The sequence below is a fragment of the Sturnus vulgaris genome, chromosome 5 (genome assembly GCF_052056855.1).
Source record: "Sturnus vulgaris isolate bStuVul1 chromosome 5, bStuVul1.hap1, whole genome shotgun sequence".
NCBI classification, from domain to species: domain Eukaryota; kingdom Metazoa; phylum Chordata; class Aves; order Passeriformes; family Sturnidae; genus Sturnus; species Sturnus vulgaris.
The window spans coordinates 48,304,672-48,332,405 of NC_142247.1; the positions used below are offsets into that span (position 1 = coordinate 48,304,672).

The following is a 27,734-nucleotide window of genomic DNA, read 5'->3' on the forward strand; positions in this document are numbered from 1 at the left end:
TTGGTGTGTAGCCCCCTGTGCTACAGAGAAGTAGCTACAATTCCAGAGTCTCTTTTAATGAAGATACTTGTGGCTGTTTATTGGACAAAAATAAATTCCAACTGGGCCATATAAGAAATGAAACTCAACTACAAAACTGTAATGATATTTATTCACTCAGCTGCCAGCAAACTCACATGCACTATGAGTCATTCCAGATGTGGATAAAAACAAAGTCTGTCTGTGAAAGTAAATTTCCTGATCCCGAGGAGACTTGGTTTGGGAGAGGAGCTGCGCGCTGACTTCAGCTCTACTCAGAAGAACAGACAGGTTCTTCTGCAAAGGGGGAGGGGGAGAGGAAAAGCCATTATTTATTCCTGAGAAGAAAGGAGCTGGGAAAATAAAAAAGCTACTGTACAGCTAGACATACATATTTTAAAGGGAAGGATGCTTTGGAAGACTTTGGTGCTGCTTCTGTTCTGTTACAGTGCTCATGCCACTGTGACCCACAGATGGAGCAGAGGTAAGATTTCAACCTGAAAAACTATTTAAGAGAAAAATTTGAGTTGTAGATTTGGTCTGAAATTATGTTGCATTATACGTGTGTGTATTTATATATATAAAACTATAATTTTTTCCATCCCAACCCTGGATTTTTTTTCTCCGTTAAACAGGTTAGCTAAAAAAATATATAGATAAATAAAAAATACACATGAATAAGTGCAAAAAGGTAAAATTATATATGTATTCTATTATAATAAAAATACATAAAATAGCCCAAGAACCAGAATTACATTCTTGCACTTTTTCCCCCTCTTCTTTCTAATTTTTCTCATGCCTTAACAAAAAAAATATAGCTTATGAAACCTTGAAGTGAAAGTCTGTGCAGGCACAGGTGGCATAATCTGCTCTAGCAGGAAATGGCAATAGTAAAGCAAAGAATGTCTGGATTGTGCAAGGTGCCTGGGAATGCTGCTACCCTACCCTGGCAGAGGAGCACAGATAACACAGAGAAAGTGACCTGGTGTGTTGTCAGGCTTCAGCTGCCAATGTGACAATACACAGTCGTGACATATTTGTTATTTTTTAAAGTGTGACAGGAGCATATGGAATGTTTGGGGACTATTGGATTGCATAGGAGATGCTTGCTTCAAAGCTAGTGATGATGTCCTTTCCCTTTTTTGGTTTTATTCTCTCCTCTGGTATTTGGCACTGGTTCAGTAGCTGCTGGAAGCGAAGAAAGGAAACACCTCCCAAAAGATTTCTTTGGTTCTGATATTGAGATTTACAGATATTTAAAGGAACCAGAGTCTTCTAAAGAAAATAGAGTATTCAAATGCCTCCCTCCCTACTCCAGTCTCCTATGCCTTCCTTATCATAGCTGGCACCATTCCAGTCTGCCATTTGGGTTTGGTTTTGATTTTGTAGGAGAGGGAATGGTTGAGGGAATTAATGAAGAGCTATACAGTCTGGCTCAGGCTGTACAAGTGCTTCGTTTTTCCTTACAATCGTTAATTATTCCTTTCAAAAATCCGTGTTAATGGGAGCTCATTGGCAGGGCATGGACCTGGAATTCACCATGGCAGGTTCTGCCCACAATTTTTTTATCAGACTCATGGCTGACATTGCATGAGTCATTGTACCTGCATGTACCTTACTTTTCTGTTCTGGTATAAGACAGGAAATAGCACCAATATTTGTCATAATCCTGTAATTCTGTAGGTAAGAATTTGTTGTTCCAGAAGTGACACAAAAATGTGAGAAAATCAGAACTAGATCTGTATTTTAATTTTAAAAACCACAGCCCCCCCCTTTGGAAGAATGATTTCACCTTGCCTAAGAAATGGAAAAAAAAATTAGAAAAGGGAGTTCAATTTCATGTAATAATCACTAAGCAACTTAAGGATGTCCTTCACTTTTGCTAAGGCACTTATTTTTATTAAACAACATCACAACCCTAAAAGGAATTCATGCAACTATTAAAGTTCAGTTTTAATCACCATGAATATTTAAAGAAAAACATCAGAACTCTATTGTGCCTTTTTGGGAAAGCAGATTTTTTTCAAGCTGGAAGCTCTAGCACTTATTTTTGGAGACTTCAGAGGGAAGAGAAGATTCAGTCTCTGTTGTGATAAGGAGTTCAGTTGTCACAAATAGTGTGTGCAGGCATTTTCTGAGGAGGAAACCAGATTTCTTTTCCACATCTACTGGGACTATTCTGCTCTAAAGATGTTTTAGAGGCACAACTTCATTAATAACTACTTCAGTGAATCTCCACTCCCCTGAACTGTGTGTCAACCCAACCAAATTTGCAGTATCTTGAGAGGGTCCAAGTATTGTCCTAATTTTTGAATTATTTAGAAACCTAAGATAAAATTTGAGTACTGAGAAAGACACATTCTTCTGCACACTCAGAGCTCTTCCCTCTCTCCACAAATGATAACCGAGTCTTGTTTAGCTTAAACCTCAGTCATTTAAGTCTTATCCAGGTCCTGATTTGAGTTTTGCAATGAGAAGGCAAAGACAGATCAGCATCTGGTCTGACGGAAATGAAAGACAGATCTGCATATCATCTCCATGTTGACTTGTCATCCAGGTTGTTTACAAAACAGTAGGGCAAAGGTCTTGCTTTAATTGCCAGCAGCTGCTGTTTGCAGTAGAAATGAGCAGTCAATATTGTATACAACAATGTCCAGCTTTGACCAGTTTTCCACTGGGAAGCACTGAGACAGCCTGGGATCTCCAACCCTTGTAACCAATCATTCAAGCTTTGGCTCAAGGAAAACTCAGACATTAGAAAATATGAACACACTCCTGCTGACTGGTGACTGGGAACTTCCAACTGTCACCTCCCTTTTCCCTTTGCTTGGAAGCATCAGTGAGTGGGGAAAAATAAACTTAAAAAAAAGTCATTTCTTGCAGGAAAACAGAGGGCTTTATTAATGCATTTTTCTTTTAAAACTGCCTCAGCCCTATGCATTAAATATCTCACACATGCTCCTCAGCCTGTCTTGACTGAGCTGTGGACATGAGTCTTTAGGATGTGTGTTTAACAAAGAAAGATCCTCAGTGATAATGAAATAACTGTCTTGTCATCATCAAGTTTCCTTGAGCCTTTTGTAGGCTTAGCTGCATGGAAGTATCCTCTCAGATTTTGTGAAGCTCCTATCTAAGAAAAAAAGATCATGAAAAGAGGTAGTTAGAAGTCTTTACTGACTCAGTATTTTTCCCTATTCAATGGCAGAGGTGAAGTCATTCAAATTCTTCAAGTTCCAAATAAGAATTCCAGGTCTTAAGAGATGTTTCTTCTGAAGAAACCAAGGAACAAATTCTGGGTTTTGACAACAAAAATAAGCAAAAAAGCCCTTCCTTGCAGTTATGGCAACCAGTGTCACTTCTTTCCAGCTGCTTCCATCAAACTTTGAGAAGTACCAATCCACTGGAGAGCAGAAGCCAGCCTTATGAGCATTACAAGACTTGTCTATTCCCTGAGGAGAAACCCTAAAGCAATCCTTATTAGCACATCTCAGCTGGCTGGAGTTTATTTGCTGTAAAGACTGCCTGATTCTAATAAATGGGACATACAAACAGTAGCATTCTTGCTGCATGTTTACTCAGAGACAGAAGATGCAGTTTTCTTATGATTGTGGCTTTTAGACAGGGCAGAAGCAGCTGCAAGGGCATGTTCACCCCTCAGTGGAGGCTGGAAAAGGAGATGTTAAGAGTCCCAAAATAAGAAGGTAGAATGCTTTTCACCTATCAATGTCAACAGGATGTATCAGCACCACAGAGGTTTCGTGCTTTTTGTGCTGTTCCTTCCAGACCTCAAAAGCAGCATTACAGTTCCATCCAGATCTATCTGGTCCATGTGCATTATTTTCTACCCAATCTCTACCAGTTGGTGGAAGTCAAATGGCTGTTTGAGAGCACCAGGGGAACAGTCTACTCTCCTTAAAGGTTTTCTGCAGAAGGAATTGCTTGAAAGAACAGAAGATCCATCCTCCTTGATTTGGCCACAACATTGCAAACTCTTAGTATTTGCTCTAGTATGGTGGGAGCTCAGTTTGAGGATTTGATGGAGCAGCTGCTGCCTGAGCAACTTTTGCCTGCTACTTCTGCTTGTGGACTTAGCTGGAGCAGGCTGGCAGCTCTCCAGTGCCAAGAGAGGGAAGACTCTGTAGGAGAGAAAGAGACACTGGCTGTTGCTAGAAAGCCAACCAGTACTTTCATAAGAAAGCACTGTTTAATATATTCTAATCTCTGTGGTCATTTGGTTGCTGGTGATCTCTGGTGTGTGTGCAAAAATCGAATGCCTCAGAAATTAGAGCATGCCCTTAATCCCCACTCCTTTTCATCTTATTTCCCTCTCTTACCTGCTGTATGTCATATTGCATCCCTACAGCCAGGTACTCCCTGCTTGAGCAACCTCTGGGATTCCATGACCAACAGTAACTCTTGTGTGACATTTTTGGCTTGGAGAGCATGAGCAAAGGGAATGTGGTCTGAACACAGACTGTAATTGCAACACAAATGGTCCAACACATACACATTTATGTACCCAGTGGTCCTTCAATAAACCAGGTTATAGTCTGTGTTATTTGATATGTGACAAGGTTTCCAAAGATCTAGTCCAAGCATAAAAAGAAGTTACATCAGCTGGACCAGCTACCAGAAATTTTTTAAATTGTAATGTCTATCCAACTTCCTTTAATTTCTATAAAGACATTGTTATCCGATTCTTAAAATATGCAGTGCAAATGAAAGATATGAAATGCTGTGGAACAGCGCCAGCTTTGTCTAAGCCTGGCTGTGGAAAGAGCCTTACTTCTTATGAGGAAAATGCAATGTTTCCCTTTTCTCTGGCTCTCATGTGATCACTTGGAAAACTGCCTCAATTGCCCCAACTTCCCAGCTTGTTGGGCCCATTCCAACAACTTCACTTGAGCTGCAAAAGGCATGACTGATCTGCTGCAGAGGCTTTTCCCACCTACCCGGAGTCTGTTCCATGAGTCTGCCTGCATCCTGGGTATGCACGTTTGTGGGCTGATGCAAATTATTTCTGCACCAAATATTGCAACTCTGTAAGGAGGTGAAGGCATCTCCTAAAGATGCCTGGAAAGAGATTAGTTATTAGTAAAGCTGCTTGGTGTTGCAAAGGTAGTTGGAATATCACAGTCTCTGAATGGATTTTAACCGTGGTAGGATAAATAGCCAGAAAGGTAGGGCTGTGACTGTAATCAAAATTCATTCTAGCATGTTCTGATTTCTCAAATGCTCCTTTAGGTCCAGAATTAATCGATTTAACCTGCATGGAGGATGATCCTGAGTCAGAATTCACAGTGGATACCTGAAGCTGAAAGACATGCAAAGAACACTTTAAAAAAATTAAAAATCGAAGTTTCTAATCTCTCTTGGGGCAAAGATGCTAAACTCTGATGAGATCAGAGGGAAGATAGATTATGGAAGTTTTCACATTTTAGTTTAGATCACCGATGGATTTTGTATTCTATAAAAGCAGTCATGCTGTTAGGAAGGAAGGATCTAAGTGATTCTGAGACTTTATTTTCTGACACTTTATTTCTGAGACTTTCACCACAGGAAGCAGCCAAAAAATGGCTAAAGCTTACTGCTCACATAGTAAAAGTTGAAAAGAGAGAGGAACTAGACAATTTTAAGGAAACCTGAGTAAACAACAAGAGGAAGACACATCAAGTAAGGCTGTCTTCTCTTTAATATGTCCTAGACCAAATGAGATCTATTTGCTGAAAGTGACACCTATAGAATCTTCTTGGTGATCCCAGTTCCATCCCAATACTGAGGACTGGTGAGTCAGTTAGGCATTTGCTTCCATTTTGGTCATCTATTTCAGAATTCCTGCATGCTGTAGTGTCACATCTATTTGTCCCAGTTCCAGGAATGGAGCTGTCCTGGGATCTGGATCAATTTCCACAAAGGTCCTCCTGTCCCAGCCAAAGCTCACCTGGGAAGCACCTCCTGCCCTTTAAGCCTCTCCTTCCACTTTCACCTGGAAATAGTTCCCTTCACCAACTCTAACAACTGCTTTAACGTCTCACTGCTCTTAGTGCCTGTTGATCAGCCAGTGCTCTCTTCCATAGGTGAGGCAGCTCTGTGATGAATGAAATAACTCATGCAAAGACTAAAACACTGTTTTAGGTAACCGTCCTCATTACCTTCTAGTCTACTGCTGGGCCCAGACACCTCAGTGGTACCTGGCATTATGCAAACACACAGAATAAAAGAGAATCTGTCCTTCTTCAGAGAACTTTCAGTGTAATTAAGGAGAGGAAATATTAGCATCCTTCTTTGTTGTAAGGAACAGAGTCATTAAATCCCTTGCCCCAGATCTCTTCAGGATGGCTGTGTGTGTTTGTAGTCCTGTGCATTGTGAATAGCTGTGATTTTATTTTTTTTAATTCTGTTTCTGAAGCATAAAGTGCTTTCTCTTGTTTTCCCGGGGTAGATCATGCCAAATTCAGCAGGAGTGTAATGACTTCTCATGCAGAAAAGAATCCTGTCAGAAGCACTGAATAGTACAATCTAACTGAAAGGGAAATCAGCAGGCCTTAATGAACATCATCAGGCTGCAGAGGCTGTGATTATTTCGGTGATGAGAGGCAAGATGTAAATTGCTGAGGTAAAGAACTGAGTGGGGCAGCAATTAACTTTGCATGAAGTGCCTGGGGCTAGGTTCAAGGCAGGGCAGGACCCACAGGGCAAGCCCAGGGCGCTGGAGGAGAAGCTGGTGACTGCCTGAATCTCCCTACAGCCCAGTGGTTCTGCAGTGGAGAGCTGAATCCATCCAAGATGCAGAGAAGCCAGCTAGATCCATGGACCTGCCTGCAACAAAACAGGGAGATGAGCGAGTGTCTTGGTTTGAAGGGGACAAACCTGGCCCTTGCTTTAACTCTAAAAGCGCTTCAATGTGCAAATCAGCATGACAAAAGTCAACAGTTTTTCTGCTCTCAGGAGTGAGGCTGCAAATCATTATCTGGAATTTTGTTTCTTGGGTTTGTTTTTTTTTGTTTGTTTGGGTTTTTTATTTTTTTTTTTAATCTTCCAGCCCAAATAAGTTATTCATTATTTAAAGGGGTTTTCAGCAAAAATGGCACTGGCCTGGGTGAATGTGATGCAGGTCAGCTCTACAGAGAGAGCTGATGCTGGGAAGCAGAAGGGGAAATGTATCAAAGCATCATTAAAAGGAAAAAAAAAAAAGACAACTTGAGAATAAGCTGCAAATGACACTTGTTATTTAACACAAACAAAAAATCCCAAGGGGGCTGTCATCTATGGGGTTTTCTCTCTAACTAGAAGGAAAGAAAGTCAAGGCAGGGATCCTGTATGTTTCTATTGTGCCTGTCTTTCATTACACCCAATTCTTGTTTAATTTGGGACTTGTTATGGCAACTTTATGATCTATCCCCTACAGCATACTTGCTCATTCAGAGACATTAGACCAGCCCAAATCTGCACCACAAGCTGTGGTGACCAAGCCTCAGCCAGAAACTCCTGTCACCCTTGCTGAGATGCTCCAGGCTGCAGCAATAACCTGTCTCCTCTTAGCTCACTACCACAGCACTTATTACAGCACAGGCTCAGGTCAGCCTGGAGGCTGAGAATGGGAGGGGTAGAGAAGCAATGTTAAATAAGCTCCACTACTCCCAGTTTCCACAAACATTCCTTTCCTCTGGTGAAAGCATATGTGAGGCCTTTCCTGGCCCAGTTTTCTGGTTAGGTTTGGCAGCCCCTCAGTTCCCCTGAGAGCAGCCTGCATACCACTCGTCCTCTGGAAATTCCTCCCTAGCCACAGGGAAACAGGTCACCAGCCAGGAGCCAGGGTCCAAACCACTGAGTTTCCCTCTGCTCCCAGGAGCCAGGTGGGAAGCTGAAGAAAGATGCTGAGAAAGGAAAAGTAATTTGTTCAGTGCTCAGAGGTTATTTGGGGGGATATGGGAGACAGTGGGAGGACAGTGCTGTGCTCGAATCTCACATTGGAGACCCAAACTCACAAGGTCTTCCGTGATGCCTCACCCCCTGGCAGGGCACAGGGGAAGCAGAACACTTCAGATAGGTTTTTCCTAATTGTAAAGAGAGTAGACTGCACTGGACTGGATGTGGATATCTGCTGCAAGCCAGAACATCAGGATTTAATCATCTTCATCCATTTGGCAGGTGGTGGCATGCCACAAAAGGACTTGATGTTTCTAATCTCTTCTCTGTCTTGGGAAGAGTAGAGATTTTCCAGTCTGGCAGGGATAATTTAAGCCACAAAGAGGGAGACAGAGACAAAGGGAAAGAACAGATATGCTGAGAAAGAACAGGGAAAAAGCTGGAGGTAAAAATGAAAATGGTATGAAGTGAGAAGAAAAATGAAGATAAAGGAAAGGTGCAGAGAGAGAGAAAACATATGGATGGGAAATATTAAAGTGCACCATATCAAGATTAGAGTAGCACTGTCTTCCTTGTCAGCATGGTATGCATCCCGATTTGAACCCATGCTTCAGCAGATGCCCATCTGTAACAGCTTACCCATCTGCTTTTCAGGCTCTTGGAATGGTTGCATTTCTTTGGAGCTGGCCCTGCCTTTTTCTCATATAAGCAGGACTCAAGTTTACTTCTAGTCCCTAACAGCCTCTCATCCTACCAGGAGTTTGAGAGCTTCTTGTCTGGGCCACTGACCTCTAGTCACAGTATAAAAATTAAAGTTACTGCTACTGAATCATCAGTGAGTCAGGATTTCTTCATTTTTTAACCCCTCCCTTTGATCTTCTACACTATGTAGGTATGCAAAAAGACTCTTGCCACTGCCCAAGAAACAGCCTGTTTTATTCCACAGAAGCTGCAGGAATCCTGCAGTTTTCCAGGACTATGGGGCTAAGAAACAGCACCACAACTGCACAAGTCCCTCTATCTCCCTATCAGTCCCTGGAAGAATGCATCAAGTTTTGAAACGCCTCAGTTTCCTCTCTGGTTTTTATAATGCTCACAGCCATTACATTAGTTTTTTGTTTATTCTTGGCTCTGAAGAAATGCAAAGTGTTTATTGAATTTATTTATTAAGCACAGATTTTATGTCTCAGGGAACTGTTCGTGTTTTAAGTTCCTTTTTTAAAAAAAAAGAAATTTAGTGTTTATTGAATTTATTTATTAAGCACAGATTTTATGTCTCAGGGAACTGTTCGTGTTTTAAGTTCCTTTTTTAAAAAAAAAGAAATTTAAAACATGCTTCATTTTTTATTTACTGTAATTATTCATGGCTTGGCACTGAACAAACTCCATTTCCAGTTAAACACTGCTTGTGGACCTCCTAACATAGTACAGCATGTGTTAAGTGAAACCATCCATTTTTCATAGTTGAAGCAACTTCTGTTTTCCTGGACTACCATGCCAATTTGGCAGAAAGTTTTGGAAGGTAATAGTCTAATGATAAAAATGTATACACTACTTGTTCTGTTTCTTTCTACTTCCAGGTTTTTAATAAACATAAATCAAAGGGGCTGTCCTACCTTGACTTGTGCTTAGCAAACATAAAGCTCAGTCAGGTCCTCACAAAGAAATGAGGATAGAAAAGTATCCAAAGATTTTTCCACACTGAGCTATCCCATAGCAGGAATCAGATGCCATCAGCAAAAATTATATCTATCAGTCCCAGTTAGGCCCAAGTGGCAAGGAACACTGTGTGTCTGCCCTGTTGGGTTCTAGCAGAAAGAGGATGATGATGTGGCCCTGTTGACACACAGAACACCTGGGAAAAGCCAGTGTGAAATGAATGGGCAGCACAGCATCTGATCTCTCCCTAAAACCATCCTACTACTCCGAGGGAAGACAGCAGCCACTTGGCTGAGGCCTGGGCACTGCTGCATGTTAGGGATGGAGAGAATCCTGCAGGAAGGCGGAGTGAAGGATGGAGATATTTAGCAGTGGGACTGAGAGAGATGGGGCAATCACACAGACTGAGGAGTAGTGGTTGCCATAGTGCTGCATTTTCCCTGTTCACAGCAGGGAAGTGCTGTGGGCTTCAGCTGATGAAGTCTGGTTTTGAAGAATCTGCCTGGTAAATACATATGTGTTACATACTGTAACAAATCATATCTCCCTAGAAAGATGCTCCTTTTCTAGCCATAAGCTGTATCTTGGGATCAGACTTCTGGACACTTTCTGGGAATTTCTGGATCCCCTGCAAACCCTGAATGACTAGCTACATGTGCCATAGCCCATCAACCCACCATGCACCCAGTTATGTCAGTCCCACTCCCTGAGAGTGCTGCTCACAGCCAGTGTGGTCCAGCCAAAGTGAATGCCAGAGCTGAAAAACATGTGCTCTTAGATCCTCCAAAGGAACATAGAGGAACTCTGAAGTAAAATATCACCATCAAGGCAAAGAGCTCAGTTTCTACTTGTCCCATGTTTTAAATACTCCTTTTTTATTTTCATGAGCAAAGATGGAAATGTGTGTCATGCCCAGCTGGCTTTTCACACCCATCTGTGATGTTCCCCCATGTTTTGGTTTAATTTAATTTCCTCGGCAACGTACCAATAATGTTATAGTTTTGATTTGCCAAATTAAGTATACTCATTTTCTGTTGTAAGACAGAACCAGGAGCAGAAGCAAGGCAGGCCTAAAACTTAAAAAGGGTATAAAAAGCTTTATTAACTACTCAAAGAAAGAGAAAGAAAAACAAATTCAGAATAAGATCTTCAGACCACTCCCTCCTCCCCTCTCCCAACCTTCATAACAACGAAACAAACATACAAAAAACTACGTCAGTCAGTTCCCAACATAAATAGTCCTTTTCAGTTCACTTCGGAGAGAGGTTTCCTCTTGTCAGGCCATAGGGACTTCTCCACAAAGACAGAAAAAACAGTCCTTTCTTGGCTTCACTTTCACGATTCGCATCCGCCCAGGAAAAACTTGCAAATCGTGAAGCTCCTCCCATCTTCACAGCTTTCCCGAAACTATGCTTATGGGTCATGTTAAACTCATGGGGTATTTACTTTTAAGAATGAGTTGTTCTAAACCAAAAGTTTTCTTAATCTCTCTCACTGTTCATGCTTTATCTCCAGAAACAGAGATCCCCTTTTCTCCTTGGGGCGAAGGATTCTCAACACAGATGCTTTTGATTAACAATCTATCCAATGGAACACTCCAACCCCTCCATGTCTTTCTCCATGGTTTATAGGAATATTCAGTGTAATATCAGTTCATCCCTACAACCTTACAAAAGAATTTTCAGCCAACCTTCACAGCATCTTCTCATTCTCCTTCCATCTAAAGAAACTTAGCTCTTGCTTCACTGACTTTGTGTCTTTTCTGTTTTTCCCTTTCATTTAAAGGAATGTCGGAGGTCTGTAAGTCTTATCTGAGCATTAAAAGAGTTAAAGTTTCACACAGAAGCTGCAGGGGCTGGGCCAGGCCCAGGCCGTGTTGGGTGAGGGGCGGCTGAGATCTCAATCAGCCTTTCTGGGGCTCAGCTGCAGCACCCACTGCCTATGGCCACCCCTGCACCCCAGACAGGGCCCGGCTGCCTCCCCCAGGCCGTGCTGGGTGAGGGGCGGGCTCGGCCCCTCCAAAGCTGCTCCGAGCCAGCAGCAGGAGCCGGGCACCCAGAGCTGCAGGACTGTCGGGGAGGAAGCAGGGCTAAAATCTTATCAAAGAGCCTTTCCTCCCCCTGGCCATCGGGTCCCCTGGTTTGCAAATGGGGCCCAGTGGCCTCCCGAGTCCCCCTTCGCATGGGAGGGAGCTCGGCCAGGCCAGTGTTACCTGTTCAGCCACCGGAAATAAAAAAGAACATTTTCCCAAGTTACCTCCTTCAAAATGTGTTTTCAGGGAGCGAACTAACTTTCTCCAATTGATTTCTCAGGCTGTCATTAACCAAACCAGCCTTCAATTGGTCCCATCAACTCACAAAAAAAGTTCTCATAGAGGAAAACCTCTCTGAGTCTGTCCTTCCCCAGGTAAAACCAGCACACCTCAGGAGCTTTTCCCTCCTGGTTGAATTAATGCTACCCACCAAGATGCAAGCTGTCAGAGAAGCAGATCAATCTGATCTGATCTATCTATCTGATCTAATATGCCCTGATTCCTCTGCATGTGAATGCTGCTGGACCTGAGGCTGGAGCACATCACCCTGTGGATGTCTGCCTGCTGAGGTGGAAAAGAGTGCCAGTCCTTCTCATTGCAATTCCAGCTGGGAGCAACTGCTGGAACATACTGTGGTTTACTGAGCTTTTTTCAAGCCCAATGCATTTCCCTATGGGTGCATTTGCCGACAAATTAACACATGTATTATTTAGACAAAGTTCTAAATCACCTTCTGAGCGTTCCTTTCACAACAAATTGGTGTGCTCATGGCAGCCTGTCTCTGTAACCCAACACAATGGTTAACAGCTAGTAATCCAAGGAGCTCAGCCATGACAAGTCAGTTTCCATTCTCCTTCATCCATCCTTAACCCTTGGCACTTGGAGGTAAAAGCAGAACTTAAAGATTACTGGGGCCAGCATTTGGAATTATAAATAAGGAGACAAGTAGTCCCTGCCTTATGTTGTGGCCGTACTAAATGTCAATCTACCCCTACAAATGACTACTGTGTTCCAGTATCTCAGACAATGATTACCCTAACTTGACAAAAGGAAATCATATGAAGATGGTGCAAGATGGGTATCAATCACATATTCATAGCCAAGTGGTGTCTCTAAGCTTACCTGGGAGATCACCATCATTAGCAAGCTGAGGAAGATCTGTCATGCAGATATTTCACACACTGAAGTCCAGCTTTGGCAAGGAGTGATTCTGTAAGCAAAAGCAACAGACAGCAGACTGACCAGAAAATTTTTCTCTAGCAAGATGTAACCCATATGCCAGCAAAACCCTTCTAAGCTCATTCACTATGCAAGCTTCAGAATCTCTGAACTAGTAGGAAGAAAGCCTAAATGTAGGAAACAACAGATTTACAATGAGTATCACAGCATCTTATTTAAAGTGCTTCTCCAGTAATAATGCCTTCACACACAGTCCTCACACACAGAGGAGTTAAACGAAAGAACCAACTCCCAGCTGGTTTCAGTCAGCAGCATGCTAAAGGGTTTCTTTAGAAATCAGGCCTTCCTCCCTTTCTCCCTTTCTTATTTATCCTAAATTTAGAAGATTAGGTCATTTTTTCCTTAAACATTTACTTACATTATTTTCCCATAAGCCAAAATGTATTTTACAAGTTCAGCTCAAATGGCTCCAGAAGAGGGTGTACATTAAGGAAGAGGAGCACTGAATCAAACTCGTGACAAATTGGCAGGCTCCTCTTGGGCTGGGAGCCACTGGGAGAAGAACCTGTAAGGGCAGGAACTGCAGCAGTGAAGGAGGTTGAGAAAGGTTTTGAATTTCCATCAATTTCAGGAACAGCTGTCACCATTTTGTGCCTTTCAGGTCTCTCTCCTCAGGAAACGGGATGTTTGGGTAATTCTGTTGGCTCTAAAATTTTTGTAACCCTGACTCTACCTTTCTTGTCCCCTCTGTGATCCCAAGCATGTCTTTCACAGCACAGGGTTCTCTATGACCTGGCTGCCAGCAGAGCAGCATCACAGGGCTGGTGGTGCCAGCCTAGGTCATCTGAGGACCTCACCCACAGTGTCCAGCAGCCTTCAATAATTTGCAACATTCCAGGTTTTGGCATGGCTTTCTGTATTTAATGGGGAATGCAGTTGTACGTCAGTCTCAGCTTTACTTCAGCAGATCTTTAAACCTGAAAGATCTAGAAATATCCAGGTTTTAGGAGAGTTTGGAATAACAATGAAGATTGGAAAAATGTCAGCTTTGTAAAATGGAAATCCCATATGTGTACTTGTGAAATGGGGGATGCAGCTATATACCCAACCCATTTTACATTCATCCTTTATATTTCTATGCTGTGTTTATGGCAATATCACAAAGGCTATCTTGGCCCAGTACAAAGTCTGCATGCATTGAAATCCACTGATCAGATTTAGTGGAGGATTATATTTGAGCTTCACTAATATTTTAATATTATTTCCACAGAGATGCAGACACCAACATAACAAGACCCAGGCACACGCAGGTGTGTACTTGACAGAATAGACATCTTCCTGTGCTGATCCTCTCTTGCCTCTCCAGGAGAAACATGACTGTCACCCAAGGATACAGCCCAGCTTTCCATCCTTCATGGTCTGCTCATGTAGTAAAGCAGCTGTACTAGTCCAGTTCACAGACAAATCCAAATCCATTTTCAAATCTTAAGTCTCTTTATCAGACTTATCTTTATTGTCACTATTAGAAATCATACAATGATTTGAAAAGGCATTGCATCCCAAAATAACACGTTTCTATACAAAAAAGACCCAGTATCCCCATTATTTTTTTTATCCAGTACATATTCATGTCATTAAGAAAACCCCAGTAGGTGCACTGACATTTGGAGCTCAATGAGCAGCTGGAAAGGCAGCTGGGATTTCCCTGTTTTTGAAGAGCAAGTGAAATCCCAGAGCAGAGAAAGCAGAAAACTGGTATTTATGTATTCACTTCCTAACAATTTATTTCAATTTGGATAGAGAGCTGAAGGAAAAGGGAAGATGTTTCTGGTTGTTTCTAATTGGAATGAGAAGAAATGGTCAATCTGATGCTTATTCTTCCTCAGTTCTGAGCTGTTATATTTGTACTTAGTGAGGATGAGGAGTACCTTGTTTTTCATGTGTGTGAGCAGTTCATACATGAAAAAAATTCTAATAGTTGGCAATCAGATCATAGACTGCTCCTAGACCCACTGTCAAACACTTGAATTTATTTTCCAGTTGAAACCATTCACAGATGGCTTAAGTGAATAATTCCAGGGTCCTTGGCATTTCTGAGCTGTCATGTGATCATGAAATAAATTTTCATATTACTCCCTGCTAGGTCTGTGGTTCAAACAGGACCTTTGATTCTTTTCATCCAGTCTGCGAAAGAAATTTTACATACTCTTTCTGCCAGTTGAATTTCCTCTGTTAAAAGCTCAGTGGGAGTAACATGGAAGGGAAAGAAATGTTTGGCAGCTAATGGTCCTGCAGCCAACCCTCACCTCTAGCAGGAGCAGTGACTACCCTTGTTGAGGTGGCATCGACAAAATAAGAAATCTTATCCATCTGATGGTTAGACTAAGGGTGTAAAGACATGAGGAAGGACTTCTGATTTTTCTCACAGGGCTGATTTCAATCCTTAGATCATCTGAGGACTTGAATCATCACCAGATACACTAAGAACAGTTAGAGCACAACTGCACTGGGAGTTTCTCACATGTAGAAATGCTGCTGGTGTAGCAGATGTATTCTGAAGTGAGACAGCTGAAAACTACCACTGCTTTTTTTTTTTTTTGTTTGCTTTTCCCCTTCATTCACGACCAGGCAGATTCCTGGCTTAGTTGCCTGTGTGGCCACACAAAGCAGCGTCGGTGTCAGCACAGAAGGAAGGAGGGAATGCTGGACAGGAGCTACCCTTTGCAGCTACAGCTCCATTAGGTCAGACTCAGCAAAACCCCCGCCAAGCAGTCACCTTTCCTGCAAAGACACAGAGGAAACCCAGCCAGTAACTCCTGAGTTACCTTTTCTCCATGCCCAGTGAGTCAGCTCTGAGGAAATACATACGTGGGAGGTGGTGCAAGGCTTGAGCCCGCTCCTTTGGGCTTTGTGATGGTGTTAGAAAATGGGCAGAGAACTGATGGGAGTGATTTGGTGTTGAAGGGTTTTCCTTCCAGAGCAGCACTAGCACCATGCAGGAAGCTCTTGGAGCTGCTGTAGTTCTGTCTTTTCCTATGAAGCAGAGCTCTGATTTCCTTTGCCCTGTCTCCATTGCTCAAAAGCAGAGGCAGCTGCTTCATTTTGCTCCTCGGTGCTTCCCCACAGCTTAGCACCAAAACACATATACCCTGATGTGTTTCTTCCTTCCATCCCTCACTCACTCCCTTCTCTGCTGCCTCCTGGGAGAAATGGAAGTAGATTGGATTATCGTTGTATCCCTTCACTTGTTCATTTGTAAGAAATTATTTCAAATGTGTTTGATTAAGACTGCTTGACATCTTTCCCTTGGATCAGGACCATTGTGAACAACACAGGGAAGGAGAGGTGGCTCTGCAGTGAAGACAGGAATACAAAGTTCTGCTCCATTTCCCAACTCTGCATGAAATTAACTGTGTTACCAAAATTATTTATTGCCTTTGTGTTAAACCTGTGGAGCAGGGTTGATATTTCTTTCCTTTATTGCTGTCCTTCACTTATACAGGTTTTGTCATAGTTTATTCCCAGTTTGTGGAAATATAGCAGTGTCTTGGTTTGAAAGACAGGTATGGTCTAAAGAAAGGCAGGAGCCCCTTTTCTGCGATGCAGAGTGCAACGCCCCTCCCTTTTAATTATTTTAGGTCCAATTCAGACGCCTTCAGGCAGGAGATGTGGGGATAAGAATAACAGCTCTTTACCGGTATCTAACAAGGCAGAAAACAACAACAACAGGTATAAAAATTGGCAACAGAACAGTCTAGCTCCGCTCCAGTCCCTTCTGGCCGCAGGCCGTCTCCCTGTGCTGTTACCGGTGCTGTGGGGGCAGGGCAGGTCCCGCGCAGTTGAAGAGGGCTGGGTGATGGCGGCCGCGGCCCAGGGGTGAGAGAGGATGGGGAAAGTGACTCCCCCTCACGGTGTCGGTCGTGGTGCTCAGCAGAGTGTCCGGAGATAGTAGGGTGAGGTGGGAGAGCAGCAGAGCGATGTCCAAAGGCACGGAGCGTGGATCTCAGTGCTGGGATGGCAGGGGGAGATGCCAGAGCGGAGCCCGGGCTTCTTCCCACTCCACGAGCCAAGCGAGAGAGAGTCCCCCGCTCCAGACCCCCGTCCCACCTTTCCTTTTCCGGTTCCCCCCCTCCCCCTCCAGTCACCCCCCTACGAGAGAACATTATCCGTCGTTTTAAGGTGTAGCCACAATTACTTAGCATAACAATGGGAGAAAATTCCACTGAAAGAAAAGGGCATAATTCAACCTCCAACAAGCAGCAAACTGAAGGACAAGAAAACAATATATTTCACTTCTTATTTTCCTTCAGTTTCTCTGGGTGCATTTTTTCTCTTCACACCTTCTGCAGCAACTTTACTGCAGCATATTAAAGGCCTCTCCTGGCTGACTGGAATGTTTTTTTATGAGCATAAATAATTCCAGGTGGGGACCCCTCCTTATCACACCAAGGGAAGAATAAATAACACAGTATACGTTGTGGCAGGCTGAGAACAGGTGAAAATGCTACTTAATGGAAATTCCATACGAGGAAATAAATTCTCAGACCATTTTAGTTGGTTGGTGCTAGTGATATCTTTGAAACCATTTCACTTAAGTTATAAATGTAAATATCCTCCACCTCTTACAAACACAGGCTCAGCTGAACCATTTTCTTCTCTAGCAATATCCATTTCTGCAAGCATAACAGTTTTTTGGTCTTTCTAACACACCTTTACATTTCTCACTTGTGCCAAGTAGCTAGACAGGCTATTACCACTCTAGTTTTTTGTATGGGAACTCTGTTGCACATTAATCGAATCTCACACATCTCAGGCCATTTATGAAGGACAGAAGTTTATGTAGGAATGGATTCTGTTTTATGCAACTGAGACACACCCTTTCAGAATGTGTTTGTTTCTTAAAAAGGAGATAAATTAGTAAAAAATAACTTATTTTGAAAAAAAAATGTGTTGCACTATGGAATTGAATACAATCTGCTATTAATTTAATTTAATTAATTTAATTTAAAACTGGTTTTTCTTTCCTAAGAACATTATTGCCTCTTGACAACTTTTGTAGGGAGATCTACTTCCTACACCCTTATTGACAAAACTTTTTAAGACAAAGCTTTTCTTTTCCTTTAACTATTTTTTAAATAACTAAAGATGATTCTAATGTTCATTCTCACTTTTAGTCAACAGTTATGAATTAAGTTTAGCCTTAGGAGCTACGATAACTAGCATACAAACTGAGAGTAAAAAGAGGCAAATTCTCTTGGTAGCAGCTTTTAAACATATGCTAATTCGTTTTGTTTCATAATGAAAATGTTTTCTCCATCTCACTGCTATGATCTCCTAAGGGGCATTGGGATTTAATCCCCCAGTGATGGCTGTTTAAATGTATTAAAGTAGGAATGTAAAAGTCTTTGCATTGCACTTGTCATGGAAGTTACTTATGTGAATAACTGCAAATCCAGACACAGTTTCAGATGCTAGGCTATAGCACTGCAGCATTTTTTTTCTTGTCTTTCTAGGATTTTGTGTGTGCTTCCCTTATTTTATTCCCCTTATTCTTCCTCCAGATCCCCACTCTTTCAATTTCTTCTGCACTGGAACAAAGTGTTCAATGATTTCTAATACAGCAGTTTTGATACAGAAAGGCAAAAACTCAGGGATTGTAACCAAAGCTCACGTTCTGCCCTGGCAACAGCTGCAGGCCCAGGACAGTGCAAGAACCTTGCAGATGGTGAAGATGCATCCTTCCGGGAATGAGCCAAGCACAGGACTAAAATGCATAGGACACATTAATCCTTTAATAATCCTGCCCTTTTTGTGATTTGTATTACCACTTTCATTGCCCAACACACCTGTCATAAGTCAATTTACACATCAAATCCTTCTTGTTCCTCTGCTCCTCCCATCCTTCCTGAAAGCTGTCCTATTGAAGCAATGAGATAATCCTTTTCATGCCTCTGATGACAATCAAAATAGTTCTTTCTGAGTCATAATCCCAATTAAACTGTTCATGTACTTGCTTTGGAGTAATGGTCTGCACAGGGCCCAAATCACGCTTCATACCTTTTCATAGGGGAAGAAAAGGGCATTGATGATGCACAAATAACTGAGAACTCCTGCCAGCTATGCTCTATGCTTACTGAGCAAACACATCACAGGAAGCAACTGGGAAATAATGAACAGATGCACGAGCTGGAAAGCAAAACTGAACATCTGTATCCTCACCAATCAAACTGCAGAAAAAACCTGGGAGAGGATCACAAATATTTACCACATAGCTAATGAAGTGCAGGAGATTCTGGCAGAATCTCTTAAGAGAAATGAAACCATTTCTAAAATAAGGCTATTATCAGCCTCAAATGTGATGTTATGTTTAAACCATAAAATGCATCAGCTAGGAAGATAGAAGCAGGTCCGTGAGTTGGCAAACATGGCTTTCTTTTTGTTTAAGAGCCTGGGTAGTCTTGAAGGAGAGCGGAATTGAGTCAACAGAGTTGTAGGAGACTGGATGGGCTCTTGCAGCAAGCAGAAAATAGAGATTTTTGCACCAGTTTTGAAAGGCATTTTTAACTACCCTTAGTAGGAGATGTGTGGGCTGCCCACAAGCTTCAGGCAGAGGCAGTGGTGCACTCCAGGGCACAGGATGAGGCTGTGCAGGGTCAGGCAGGGAGGCTTGGAGATGGTGGCTGTGCTCAGATACTGTGATCTCTCTGATCCACCTCCAGCCCTGAGCCCTGAGCACTGAGTGCTGAGCAGGCAGCAAGGCAGAATTCCCAAGGCCTCTCTGGACAAGAGATTTGGAAGAGGATGAATGCAGCAGTACACAGATATATAATAGAAAATATTTTCAGTAAGGCTAATGAAAAGCTTATTTTTCCTAACTTGTCTCTGCAAATCATAAGCTTTTTGTTACCTGACTGACCAGCCCTTAGGACAGAAGCACCTATATCTACATTGCATATGTCTTAACACATTTGTAAGAGAAATAAAAACAATAAATCAATAGGACTCTCCACTGACTTCAGAGATCACTGGTACTAATTGGGGATCTCTGCTGCTTAGATGTTCATGGCTACTGCCATTGAAATGAATTGGCTGCAACATCGACATAAAATCATGCACATCACTGCATCTCCAATTGCTTGATAGCTTTATAGAGAAGTCCCTTGGGAAAGAAATTAGTAAAGAGTTCTAAACTCTTCTACTGCTCTTTGATGCCCTCAGACAACTCATGTCAGAGATGGAAGTAAATGCAGGAAGAAGACAGTAAAAAATTTTCAAGAGGAATTCACAATCATCAAATGCAGAAACTGACTGAAAATCTTTCTATATCTCAGCTTTTGTGCTTAACTAACATGTGTGTTAAGTCAGTACAATGAAAATCAGAGTGCTTGCTCCAAATGCTCATACAGACTTGGAGGAACTTGTGAATTCAGGGAGAGGACTGTGGAGGGAGTCATGGAGGAAGGATTTGACTACTGAGCAGGAAGAAAGAGAAAGTGAAGGACTGAATAAAATACAGAATAGGAAAATCAGATAACCATGACAAATACAAACGAGCTCCGAAAGACTTTCTGCATAGAGACTCTAAGAACTGCAACAAACTTTAATATGTTTTGGGAACAAGATAATGAGACGAGTGAGTCAGTGCTGCAGAGGCTGGCATGCTTCTGATATGCATAAAAATCCCTTCTCACCACAAAGCAGCCCAAGCCCCTGTCCCTTTGAATCTCCTAATCTAAGCCATCCTAGGAAGAGCTGGGTGGGCAAACCCTGCTCCTTTCTGAAGTGTTACCTGTGACTCAGCAAGTGGGCTGGTACTGAATTAATAGTATGGCATTCATTTTTGTGTGAATCTTTTGCTGAGGCTTTTCTGGGTGAGTGGTGATGGGCTGAAGTTGGTGGCTCACAGCTCAGCTTCTTAGTGAGGATCTCTGCTTGGATTGAAACTTAAAAGCAATCAGTGTGATGACAAGAAACATGACAGCACTGAAGCAAGATGCCACAGGTACTTATTTTTCCATGGCTCAGGGGATATTTGAGATGTAAACCGTCTGTGGTTTGAGGCTGTTTTCACCAAAAGGGCATCTAAAAGCTAAAAGAGATAAAAAATGAATACTCATCATTATGGACTGGATTTCTGCCAGCTGCTATGTAATTAGAGTTTTAATTGCCCAGTAATAAAAGTTCTAATTACTCAGCAATTAGTGCTTAAACTTTCAAGTACTTCACACGCACTCAGTTGCATCCTTGAATTGTCAAGAGCAAAAAATGGAGTCGCTCCAATGTGACTCAGCACAGCTCTAAGCAACATCAGGGATGGAGCAGCTATGCCTGAAATCCATCCTAACTTCTGTATCTATCTACAGTATGTTTATTGCAATTCAACTAAATATTTTACCTACCCCCTAGCTAATTTAAGGCCAAAATACCCTTTGTTGTGTCAATTGTTTCATACCTAGTTGTATGAATTGTTTCATACCTAGAATTATCATGATTCATTTTCTATATGCTGGATAGTAAAGGTTCTGAGGCTCTGATTTCTGTCTTCTTGCTTTACTAGAATTTAAATATCATTAACAAGCCAAACCATAACAAAGTCAGCACTTGCCAATGGTCCAGGAAGAAGGGCTGCATTTAGGGTACAGAGCCTAGAAGAAACTGCATATTTATCATCTGCTTGGGTAACCCCAAAGAGGCAAATTGTCTGATGAACCATGTAGTCAGAGAGTTGGGACAACCTTTCCATAAAATAATAACAGTTGCTCCAGCTTTTTTTTTTTTTTTTTTTTTTTTTTTTTGTAATGCCCAGAAGAGAGAGCTTTAAATGATATTCAGATTATTTACAGGCAGCATGCAAAATCCATCACAAGAACTTCAGCAAAACCAGACAAAATTGATTTAGTCAAAATGTTTCATGGGAAAAAAATCTGGTAGAGGAAGGGTGGGTTGAAACTTTCCAGAATTTCAAAGTAAGCTGCATGTTCTATTACATGTTGCTCATAACTCTAAAAAAATCAAAAAATCTTAAAATTGACAGGGGAATCATAATGACTTTCAAAATGTAGGGAATTTGTTTCCTTTTTTTCTTAGACTTGTTTCCAAATTTATCTCTGGTAAAGAGAGTTAAGGTTGAGAAGTGAAGTTTATGAGAAACACACCAACAGTCACATAAACACAGGTTAAAAAATTTGTTCCTATTCTTGAATATGAGAAAAATCCAACTAATTCAAATTATGATTACCCAAACATCAAGATCTAAACAAGAATATAGAAATAAAACACTAAATAGAATTTTTTCCTTCTGCTCTGAAAGTAATTTAGACTTTTTATGGTTAGTAACTGGTTAGTAACTCCAAGCATTTAGGTCTTCTCTAAAGCAGCATCAGATGTTTTCTATAACCTGGACTGTCCAGGTCATTGATTCCCAAATGCTCTACTTCACTGGGGTGCTGAATTCAGGGACTGCACATACGTTTTCTGTCTTATTTCCCTGAGGCACCATCTGTAGTGCACTTCACAGTGGTGAACAGATATCTGGTGGTAGCACACTAAGCTGGGACTCACCTCACTGGATGTAGCTTTCTTGTCTAAGCTGGTAACAGGCTCAATGAAGTAACACAGACGTCTGGGTGAGTCACTCCTTCCAAGTGTAAATGCCCAGGACAGATGAGCTGATTACTCTCTGGTGGATCTGTCTTTAATAAATAAGGAGAGATCAACTTTTAGACAACAAAAATTGAAACCAGGAGAAATGTAGAGTCTCAAAAGCATAACAGTACAAGAATGGACTGAAAAAAGTAGGCTTTGTTCAGTGTCAGTACTGATTTCCCCTTTCAGATCCAGGAAAAGGACATGTATTTCAGACTATGTTGCTGCTGCAGTTATTATTCCTTTCACCTCTGAGGCTGCAACTCAGAGTTGCAGGCTTGGATAACAAAGCACCCTGCCTTAGGCACCCTGTGTACCCAGGACAAACAGCTAACCTCCATCCCTGTTAGATCAGGGTCAAAGCAGTCCCTGCAACACATTTAATTTACAGGGAAATGCCATACTGTACAGTAAGACTTTGCAAGAGGCAGGTTTTTACTTGACTGTACTATTGAAAAGTGCTGTTCCTTGTCAGTGTTTGGCAGTGATGCCTTGGGTTTTAGCTTTTATATTTTTCAGATTCTCTGCTGCTTGGTGTGTAACTCTGAAACTTCATATCGGGTGTTAGTAAGTTCTCTTCACGGGGTAGTTAGACAAAACAAAATTGCCTTTCTAGCTAGACAATCAGGGGCAACCAGAACTCATAAAGCATAAACAATGGCTAAGGGAAGGGGGTAAGACAGGGGGCTGAGACTTCATAGCCTGCGGCTGTGGTTTATGGCTGTTAGCTAAAAGATTAGCTGTTGGAACGGTGGAAGAAAACTCAGTGACACAGTCCCTTTTCAAGATAGAGAAAAGACACTTTATTGTAAAACTACATTTCCTTATATACACTAGATCGCTAAACCAAGAATAGAATTACAGCTCATTGGTCAGAGCAGGCAATACCTTTTGCACAGATGTTTTCACTACAAACAACATGGTTCACATTCTGTAAACAGTAGCAGGTGCCTATTGTTTAAGATTCTTTCCTTTCTGTTTTCCTCCAAGTTCCTGGGAAAGCCTCTGCTTTCCCAGACCGCGTGTCCACAGTGGTTGGATAATTAACCCCAATATGTAAATGAATCAAAACTTATAAAACTGTAAAAACTCGTGTCCAGGATCCATCTTGGATTTGATTTGGGTGTAGCCCCGGCCAGGCTTTTGGGCACTGCCCAAGGTGTAACCTTTCAATAAATGCCTATTTTATTCCTTTTGCTCTGTCTAGTCTCTGTTCCAGGTCAGCCTTTCCAGGCATCACCACTTTATAAAACCTCACTTTTTTCCATTGCTATTTTCCAGCTATGCTTTTCCCAGCTGCTCAACGATTCAAGAGGTCCTCAGCTGCCTTCCTCAACCCAGTGTTACAAAACTCGCTGGAAGATGTGGTCCTGCTTTATGAGGTTCAGTATATGGTACCTTAAGCCTTAACCAAGACTGAGGGTCCTGCCCATACTGGGTTATCCATTATCTGGTTTTGTGTAACTTTTATTCATCCTAGCAGTAAACCTGTGTCTGTGTGATAGTTCACCAGAAGGGTAGGAACACATAGAAACTTTCTGGTCTTTTTCCCCACCTCCAGACAGTGCAATTGTCTCCATTTGACAAAAATTAAAGACCCAAGGACATGTTGTAAATTCACATGTACTCTGTCTAGAGTCTCTTGGAGAAAATAAATAGCTTTCTGTGTTCTGATTTTGTACCAGTTTCTTTTAGCTGAGCTTGATATTGACAAAGGTCAGAGGATCTCCATCAAAGATGAGGAGCTGGCTTCCCTGAGGAAGGCTGCTGAGTTCAACACCATCTGCAACGAGATTATCCCCAAGAGCATCACAGAGATCCGCAGGCTGAGCAGCAGGCTGTCTTCCTACCCGAGGGTCCTCAAGAAGGAAGACTTTGAAAGAACAGTGCTGACCATGGTCTACACGGCCTACAGAGCTGCTCAATCCCAGGGCCACCAGAAACACACGTGGGCTGAATCCTTTGTCAGTCTCTACAAAGCCCTGAAGAACGACTTGATGCTACCATACAACAAACAGCCCTCATAGTGGGAGAGGAGCAGCAGCTCAGCCACCAGCTCTGGTTGGTGAAGGACACCATGTAGCACACTCACCACTTTATTCTGTAGAGTTTTAGAGCCTGCTTCATGAAAGATTGTTCATTTTCTGGCTCCCTCTAGTGGAATCTGCTTTTTAGTTCCATGCTAAACGGTGAAAAACATCTTCAGTCCTGAGAATTTGATTTTTTGCTGGCTTGGAGGCTCATTCTGTGACAGGAAAAGAAGGGATTTTGGTGTACACCCAAGCAGACCCTTGTTTCAGGCAAACTCTTGATTCATCCTTTGAGTTTCCTATAAGCAGTACATAAATATACTGTGCTTATGCTCACATGCTGATGTGTAAGTGCTGGAGAGTGCTGCTTTCCTAGCTGGGGAAACAAGCTGATGTTTTGGCTGGCCAGTAAGAGACTATTACACAGAGATGAAGGCCTGCTGTAAAAGGAAGAGGTTTCATAACTCTCAGCCTTCAGAAATTATGCCATATATTATTCATTCCAAATGTTCTTATAAATAAGCACTCTCTGATTCACTTCATTTGGCTGAGCCAGTGTTTAATTGCAATAAAATTTGCAGAAGACAAAGGGCATTGTGAAGACCAGCAGCAAACAATGTCTGGGAACGTATTCCCCACTTCCCGGAGCTGTCCTCCCAAACAATTCTTCAAATAATTCTTTCATTATTTGTACATGACTTGCTTCTACTGCTTGTTTTTTTGAAAGGAACATATATTTGTTCTCAGTGGAATCTAAGGCAAGACAAAGGGCCTATTTAGGTTAATAATGTCACATTTTTCCTGGTTCTATCACTTGAATGTTGATCATCTAAACTCATGCTTCAGAATCCCGGTGAGGCAAGGAAGGAAGGTGCATTAAAACATACCTGGTGCTGAATTTGGCACTGTGACTCTTTTTTTAACAGTAAATTGTATATTCATTTGTGTCTATGTGTGTGTGTGTGTGTGTGTGTGTGTGTGTGTGTCTGTTCATGCATGTGTGTGCACATAAGTGCTGAGTACGTAGAAGAATCCCAAATTGTTCACTCAGTGAACAATTGCATGTGATCACTTAGCAGAAAAGGCTATTTACCAATTCAGTGGGGGGAATTATGGATTTGGGAGCTGTAAAGGAAAAACTGTAGAAATACTGCAACCAATTATAATAAACTCCGAAAAAATTAATGAACAAAATATAGACATAAAATGGAGATCTATTTTGTCAGAAGGATGACTAGCTATCAAAATTCCAAGCTCTTCTAAATCAAACCCCTAATGTTTGTGCACGATAGATACAAATTCTGTTTTTCTATTGATATTAGAGGTGCTTCTACTTCCAGACCATGGGAAGGTAGCTGAACATTTATTTCATCCTTTCATATGATCATTCTCTATTTTTCTATTGGATAATGTATTAAGGATGCAGGCCCAAATCACAAATCCCCTAAACTAAAACTGACCTAAGGATTCCAGCCCAAGTTCTGAATCATATTTAACTGCTTTTGCATCACTTCATCAAAAGGAATTCTTCAGTATCCCTTAGCAGGGGTACTTCAAGGACTGGAGCTGAAAAAATCCACACAGAAGCACAGCAAGGAGCACAGTGCAAGCAGTCAGAGCACACTGGGTTTGGCAAACACCTGCGGAAATGTGGAAGCACGGCAGCCTTAGGGGCAGTCTGGCCATGGCATTAGCAGCTGGACAAAGGGCTTATGAAAGACAAAGTCATTCTTGTTTCCCCTAGGAGTTTCTGGATTTGTCTGTACAAGTGTGCACGTTCATTTAGACACACATATGTGTAGGAGTACTTTTATACCTGAAGAATTTTGTTTGCCATCTTCAAAGCCTGTCTGGCAGATGGCAAAGGAAGCTGAAAACCTCAGGCACAAAGCTGTAGGCCACAAATACCTGGTTCCTCTCCTTGCACACACAGGGCAGCCTTGCACTCCCTGCCTATATTCCCTGTGAGCCCTCAACTTTAACACTGATGATCTGCTTGTGATTTCTTCCCCCACCATGCTTTATAAACACATGAAGGGGAAATTCCACACAGTGCAATACTGCCTTTCCAACTCTGCTTCTTGGCTCCCTGAAACACCACTTGCAGGAAGATCCTGGAACCAGGGCAATTCATAAATGCCTCACAGCCAGCTACTCCAAGACTGCAAAAATAGCAAGAAAGAGAACTAGAGCAAATATTAATTCCTAGCAGTCACCTATCAGAGATATACCTCCCAGCCATGCTCCTCACCCACAACAGGACTGCCCAGCAGAGTTTACTAATGATAAAATATCCCATAAAAAAGAATGACAGATAATTTTTAATATCTTATAATTCCCTATGGTAAAGATACTAACAAATGGGTAACTGAAACATTTATCTCCTCAACAGAAAATAAAGGTTTTATGAGTTTGTTTCCCTACTCTTTTTACTATGTGTAATGTAAGAAAAAGATTTATTCCTTGGGAAAGTGCTTGGACTGCCCAGGTTAATTTAACAGAGATTCTCAATGTAATAATAAAAACATTCTACATAAAAGTCCTTGCCTTTGCATTGTATTGATTTCAACAGCAGATTTACATTTTGCAACTTCAGCTTGAGTAATTGCTTATCTCAGACTGCGAAACTCTTCATGGGAGCAACGGTACAGGAGAGAAGAGGGAATAGCCCTTCCCTCTGTAGGAGAATAGAGGGAATAGAAATGAGAGCGCCTCCTTTTTCCAGAGTTCCTGTGGAAAGGAGCACTCTGCCTTCAGGGAAGTTCTTTGGGCTTAGGGCATTTCCCTCCCTCAGTATTTGCTTATGACGCAGGTGTAGGTTGCCTTCTCCCTATCTCAGTTTTCGTCTCAGTTTTCATCTTATCACTTTGGACTGAATTTTCTTTATGGGCAGATCTTATCTCACAGGTTAGAAAACCATTGCTCCCAAACGGCACATTTTATCCATCCTTTGACCTTGTGGATCACAAAAATATGAAATAAGATCTTGTTTTTTCATTTAAAATAAGACAATTTTTCATTTTATTAACATTTTAGACCTCTTTGTTTATTTACTTAGTTTCTCTGAAACAATTGAAAAAAGATATTCTGAGCTGTATTTACCAACCCAAAATCTTCACATTAACTATAAATTTTCTTCCAGAACTGGTTGTTAAATTTACCTGAAAGGTCTCAAGATTCTGTTGCTTGATGGATGTTTCAAGTTATAGAAGTCGAGATACAGTTATTAATTTCAGGAATAATTCACCCTGCGCATCAAACTCCTCTGCAAGTCTGCATTTGTCAGGTTTCCAGAACTCAGG

The 27,734-nt window shown here is 41.7% G+C and overlaps 1 protein-coding gene across 1 annotated transcript; it reads left to right on the forward strand.

Moving 5' to 3' along the window:
* Positions 1–204: 204 nt before the first annotated feature.
* Positions 205–26,971, forward strand: FAM180A (family with sequence similarity 180 member A). Its single transcript, XM_014881592.2, has 3 exons — positions 205–502; positions 23,684–23,784; positions 24,088–26,971. The coding sequence occupies exons 1-3, from the start codon at positions 427–429 to the stop codon at positions 24,427–24,429; spliced, it is 519 nt and encodes a 172-aa protein (XP_014737078.1). The 5' UTR covers positions 205–426; the 3' UTR covers positions 24,430–26,971.
* Positions 26,972–27,734: the final 763 nt, after the last annotated feature.

Coding starts and splice junctions, on each gene's coding strand:
- FAM180A (XM_014881592.2), top strand. CDS start 427: ATGCTTTGGAAGACTTTGGTGCTGCTTCTGTTCTGTTACAGTGCTCAT. Junction 503..23,683: donor GACCCACAGATGGAGCAGAG/GTAAGATTTCAA, acceptor GCTATTTTCCAG/CTATGCTTTTCCCAGCTGCT. Junction 23,785..24,087: donor ATGTGGTCCTGCTTTATGAG/GTTCAGTATATG, acceptor ATTTTGTACCAG/TTTCTTTTAGCTGAGCTTGA.